This window comes from Cottoperca gobio, chromosome 6, assembly GCF_900634415.1.
Source record: "Cottoperca gobio chromosome 6, fCotGob3.1, whole genome shotgun sequence".
Lineage (NCBI taxonomy): Eukaryota > Metazoa > Chordata > Actinopteri > Perciformes > Bovichtidae > Cottoperca > Cottoperca gobio.
Genome location: NC_041360.1, coordinates 15,572,079 through 15,578,460, shown reverse-complemented (window position 1 = coordinate 15,578,460; position 6,382 = coordinate 15,572,079). Strand labels below are relative to the sequence as shown.

The 6,382-nt window shown below is 37.2% G+C and overlaps 1 protein-coding gene across 1 annotated transcript; it reads right to left on the bottom strand.

The window, feature by feature from the left end:
- Window positions 1–762: 762 nt before the first annotated feature.
- On the bottom strand, window positions 763–4,984 carry lysmd4 (LysM, putative peptidoglycan-binding, domain containing 4). The gene is made up of 3 exons (XM_029434086.1): window positions 4,866–4,984; window positions 2,964–3,241; window positions 763–2,651 (listed from the first exon to the last, which is right to left on the bottom strand). Exons 2-3 carry the CDS (start codon window positions 3,225–3,227, stop codon window positions 2,106–2,108), a joined length of 810 nt encoding a protein of 269 aa, XP_029289946.1. The 5' UTR covers window positions 3,228–3,241; window positions 4,866–4,984; the 3' UTR covers window positions 763–2,105.
- Window positions 4,985–6,382: the final 1,398 nt, after the last annotated feature.

Below are 6,382 nucleotides of genomic sequence, written 5' to 3'. Positions count from 1 at the left end.
AAAATGTCTCTATAGGATGTGTCTTAAGAGAGTATTTAGATTTTAAGCATAGGGTGCACACAGTTTGCTCAGCAGTGTTTGGGTATACTATTTAAACCACAAAATCCCTCATCAAAACGAGCATCCGTGGGCCAGACACCCTTCTCCCTAAATGACCTTATTCGTTTTTAGCAGTGCTTCTCTGGTACTGACCATGTGCTTATACTTCTGCACGGAGAGGGAAAGCAACACAATACATTTTGTTTTGCCTTTAAATCCTGCTGGTTGAGTAAAATCATTTCATTTCTACATTGGTTTTGTTTTGTGTATTCATTGATTTATAAATACAACCGTTCTTATTTAAAATATTGAGTGTGGTGTCACTTTAAAAGATTAAGAAGGCTGACAGGTTTGACAGCTAACGACTTATGAAGACTCTCTCAATGTCAAATCAAGCAAGACTTGGAAAACTGGCATCAATCTTGCACAGTGTTTGGGTCTTGTTAATATTTAGCAAATCTTTCTAAATCCCTTTCACATAGAAGTTGTTCCTCACACACTGGATTTGTATACTTTGGATTTTACTTTAAATACTATTTATGTACAACACTACAATTGGCCACTGATATGTTTGGTTCACTAGATCTGTATCATGAAAGAGCTCCCACAAATATGTTGACAGTCATTTGTAATCCAAAATCTACTTATCAAACCATATGATTATCCTATATGCAGTCTGAATAAGATTGTTTGTGCATGCTGCCCTCTTTTGGTAACTATGAGTACTGCAACTTTTCAAAACAAAATGTATAAAAAAAAAAGCGTACTGGCAAAATACACACTACCTCTATAATATACTGCATTTACATATATTTAGTATATTTGTTTACAGTAGTGAGTAACTTTATCCCAGTTTACTGTGTGCATAATCTCAATACATAAGTGTGATAAGATAAAGACAATGAGGAAAAGCATCAGACACAAAAATCAAGACACATCAACATTTCAGAGAATACTTTAAGACACTTTCACACTATAAAGTTTGTATTTAAATAGGAACATGCTCAAAAAATATTTTTTTCCACAGCCATGATGTCAATTCTTCCCATCTAAAATGGTTTACAAATTTAAAAAATATTTCAACACAATCCAGTTTCATTAAATTAAAAATACAGATTTTTAAAAAGTGCATTTGACAAGCCACACAGATTCACCACCTGGTGGACACAACTACCCAATGCCATATAAACCTGACAATGAAGGTTTAAGGCACTTTTTTTTCCTGTCACACTTAATTCAGGGAGCACTTAAATGCCCAGAATGCAACAGCTTGCACAGTATCTAAGGATTGCAAGGTGTCAAATGAACGCATACAATCTTACAATACAAAGTATATTGCACCAAAGTCTTACTGTAAACACAATTCATACGTTTGGCACTGTATTCAGACCCAGAGAGAAGGCATGAGGTGCATGGCAATAACTAAAGAATGAACAAAGCCACAAATAACTTAAATTAAACAAGGCACACAATTAATTCTCAAACCCATGTCAGATACAGTTCACTCTTACACGCTTTCCCCCCCATTTCATCCTATTTTAGACAAAAGTTTTAAATATATATATATATATATATATATATATATATATATATATATTACTGTATTAGGACAGATTGCACCTGATATATGACACTGATATGATTACGCTTAGGCCTACACAGAAGTGCCTACAGGAGCTGGAGGTTTCTTCCCCCCCCCAGACGTGCAAACTAAATACATTTTCACATTTGCAATTACTATTCAGCTTGTGTCATGTGAGGGGGTTCAAGACACAACCATTGAATACCTCAAATTTAGTAAAAGCACCTGAGGTAACTGTACCAAGAGTAATATTTTAGGAAACGGTTCTCTATGAAAGCCGTTTGATGAATCGTTAATGTCCTGAATAGTCACAAAAACGAGAACAGTGTGCAGTGATTTCCCTTCAAGACCATCAGTGAAGTCTCTGCCTCAAAGCATCACAGTTACAGTTATACAACAAAAGGAGTTCAAATGTTAAGAGATTTGGCGTTATCTTGATCGTCACCTACTTCTGATTCCATTATTCTGGTTTTTGGAGTTTGCATTATCCTGGTTCTTGAAAATGCTCATTTCCTTTGGTACCAAGGCCTGTCCCTGATGTGTTGGAAGAGGTGATGGATGCTAAAGCACCTGTACCATCTGTTGGTGAATCAGTCATTTTGAAGTAAATGACATAAAATAATGGCAGGACGATGCCTATCAGGAGCATGGCCACTACAGCGTTCCACCACTGGATGCCCCAGTCTGCACCGTGACTCAGGGGCCGTCCTCTGAAACCAAACCTCTGCTGTATCTCCGAGTTATCCAAAAAATCCTCCTCTTGATCGTTCGTGGTCTGAATCAGTTTCTCAATATCGTGGTCCACCTCCATTAGAAAGTCTGTGACCTCCTGCAGATGTGTCTGGGCTCTGGCTCGGTCCTGAGGCTTCACTAGTGTGGTGGATGACTGTGGTATTTCTTCTCGGGGCTCAGTTAGGCCTGTGTATGTCTCGCTTAAAAAGCTGTATTTCGGAACTGGTATTTTGATGGATTTCAGCCCAAATAAATCTTGTTCCTGCATGAGGTTGTTCACCCGCATTATGTCTGTTACCTGTTGACACATACAGGAATGTCAACACTTAAAACAATCCGTTCAGCCAAAATTTACCCTCCTACCTGTTGTGCTATTTATCAATCTAGATTGTTTTGGTGTTTGGTTTCTGGAAAGAGACACTGCCGTTGAGTTTTTCAAATATATTTTCTGTGCTTTGGGCACAAGCCCAGTGCCAAACTAGTTCCATTATATTCGAGAGAAGGCAAACTTCTCTACGGCCGATATCTTTGCAACTCGCACTTAAACAATCTTGATTGATAATAACACGACAGGTGGATTTTTTATTTAGTGACTTTTCAAAATGTTTACCTTACAGCCATATTGCAGTGCAAGCTTGTTGAGGTTGTCACCATCTAACACCTCCCGCTCCAGCAGCTGGATGTTCCTCAGATTGTCCTGCTCCTGTTCTTGGAAAACCTGCGGCCTCATCTCCATGACGTTGAGCTCCTCATCATCTGAGGATACACTGGACTCATTGGACCTCTTATTGAACATGTAAATCTGGCCATCTGCACTGGCATGGACATCCACCGGGGCCTGGAAAGCCTGTGAGACGTGATCTCCCCGCCGCATAATGAAGCACCAGCCTGTAAGAAATGAACCAACATTAAAGCAAGATGCAATGAGAAACCTTTTTAAACTTTAACTCAGATATTTACATATGGCAGTTTATTTATGCATACTTCTAGCTAGCCTCTGCTCCACTGATTTGTGCAACTGAGCAGGGTTTTCTTATAGGTGCATTTAAATGGGTCTTAAAGAAAAGAGTCACATTTTCAAGAGTCTCAGACATTGGCACATGATCATAGCCTCATAAAGTAGGATGTGTAATTGTTCAAATCTAGAGAGTCCAGCAAATGAAAATGTATTGAATAAAAAACATTTATCAATACGCAGTCAAATAGATGTTGTCGAATGAGCATCCATGTTAAATTATGTTTTGACCTTATTGTAGGTCCCACAGTGTGTCAGGCTGTGCCGTCATACATTTACTGGACACCATGACAGGTGACACCAATCTCAAGCCCTGACCTAACGTACCTGTAATCTACCTTTGGTCTTATTTAGCTACACAAGTCTAACACGTCCTCTCTATTTGTGTAAGTAACTCTCCATACCATTGTCTGACCTTTGAGCTGTCCTTGAACCCTAGCCTAATCTAAGCAGAGAGCAGATCCTTATAGCTACACATTGTATCTGCTTAGGCTAAACTGCAGAGTTTGGCCAAACTGAGCCATCATGTCCTTTGACCAGTCTTACCAAAGAAAAGAAAACGTGGTTTAAGTGGTGTAAGAGTGCAGATAAAGCGTACAGATAAACATGTTCCTTTTTTATTTAGTTTTTAAGTCACAAAGAGATGACGTTAACCATCAGTCTAGACCTCATACATCATAACCGTCTTATACCTTCTTCAGTAACATTTATTTATGCAATTGTGTTTTTAAGTAAGCTTTTTGTTTTGCTGCGGTATGAATAGTATTACTTTAGTATATTGTGTATTTCCTCTAATATGTAAATTCAATGCTAAAACAGATTGCGTGAGCTCCTGGACACCTGCGTTTCCCAAGTATTTTCCATCTGTCATCTATTTTACAACTGAGATTATAGTTGTTGTCAAATAAGAGCGTGCTCGCTATGTTTTGCTTACTTTTTTGGAGGAACTGCAAAACAAATGGAGCAGCATAGCGATGGTTACCCGAGATTGAATAGCGCTACATATAGCTAGATCATATTGAGTTTTCACACCTGCCTACACGAACCAAAGCAAGCAGGCAAAGGCACAATAATTGGTTTAAACCGAAACTAAAGAGTGACAACACCCTAATATCTACTGAAAACGTTTTTAATACTAACAGATGATATTTTTATGCATTTTACTTAACGTTAGTAACGTTATACAAACTAAATTAGTAACAGGTATGTGGTTAATCCAGAACCTGCTAATGCAACTGCAATTCCAATTTTCCTCAAACAGTTATTTTGTTCCATATAACTCTTAATTTTGATGTCAATATTTGGAAGTTTAACATGTGAAATATCGACACCATGGCAGAAAGCGAGTCAGCGAACTGCTTTACTTCAGCTCCAGTTACAGTTAGCCAGCATTAGCTTATGTGTATGACACCACAAAGATAAATAACGTTACATTTTACAGGAAATACAGAGTCGTGGATTTATTAAACTCAGACTGCGCTTTCCCCATGTAGTTACCTTATCCAAATGACAACAGTAATACAGGACACCGCCTTCCGAGAGCAATCCTCCCCAGTTTGACTTGCGAACATTACAGCAGCAACTGGTGGCGCTCGCTACTGTCAGCTTGCTTCTTCTTCGTTCTCTTTAAAAGAAGTAGCCACAAGAAGTACTCTGCTGCCACCCACTGGTCTGGAATGTGACACAACATTGACAACAACAACAATCATTAATCAAGAACCCTAACGAAAAGGTTCATTATATTATGAAGCTGGTTATTTTTATTTTTAAATTGGTATCATTTTCATCATCTGCAGTGTGTGACACTTTGGAAACCACTGTTGCATAACACAGGCAAAGGTTTTCCTAAGCAAAACTTGATGTATACAGCACATTTCATGGAAGCGCAATGTGCTGCACAACGTGTGAGCTCCCCTGGAAGTAGTGTAAAGCATTAGACATAAGTATTAAACAGAAACAACAATACTACATGTGAGTTAAAACCATTAGGAAGTAGAAATACAAATTAAATAATTACTAAGATCAGCAACTGGCCAGTAGGAATAGATAAGTGAATTAAAACCATAAAAAAGTAAGAAGTAAATAAAATAGTAATTAAACAGTTTACCAATACAAAATAATAAGACACATGAGATAAAACCAATAGAATAAATATAATACAATTAATCAAACAATGTTAATGCCTTACTCAATGTGACCTTTCAATGCCTGTGATAATTATGTAAGTGTAATTTAGACTGAACATGAACTGCCTAAAAACATGTCATCATTCAACATAGACTAGATGACAAAAGATATGCACACTACATACTTAAAGTAAACTGATAGTTGCCATAATATCACAAACGGTTCTATATGAAGGGTATTTGACTGGAAAGTTAAGGTTACGTATTTTAAAAAGTGAGATTACAGTCTTCTTAGAATGTTGATTTGCAAAGAAAATTATTATGCATTTTTATATCTGGCGGAATAGAAGAATATACATATATACTTATTAGTTTGATCCATAATAAAACAAGTTAAATAGTAAATGAACATAATACAAACATGGTTCAGTGCAATATTTATTTTGGTCTTTCAGCACTCAGCTCTCTCACTAAAGATGTATCCATATCATACATTTTATAAAACATCATCACTATATAATTTCTTCTCTTCATTGTTCACCCACAGACATATTAAAGCCCACAACCTAAAACTGAGATGTATGATATAAAAATAGTATATGAGAATTCCTTTTTTTTTCTCTTTAAAACTTTATATGCTAATTAATATTTAGTAACCAAAAAAACTCCTCTATGTCTGACATCTGTTGGTAGAAAGCCATCATTACATCTAAGCCATTGAAGCACAGGGGCTGTCCATTTTCTTCCTCTCCTCTATCCCTCTGTAAGATTCCCAGTCCAAGACAAGTGTCAGTGAAGACAGCAACAGCACATAGCCTTGGGCTAAGAGGATGCTAGAAAGTGAATATTGGTTCCTGGGCCCTCAGGCAAAGAACCAAAGAGGTTTTA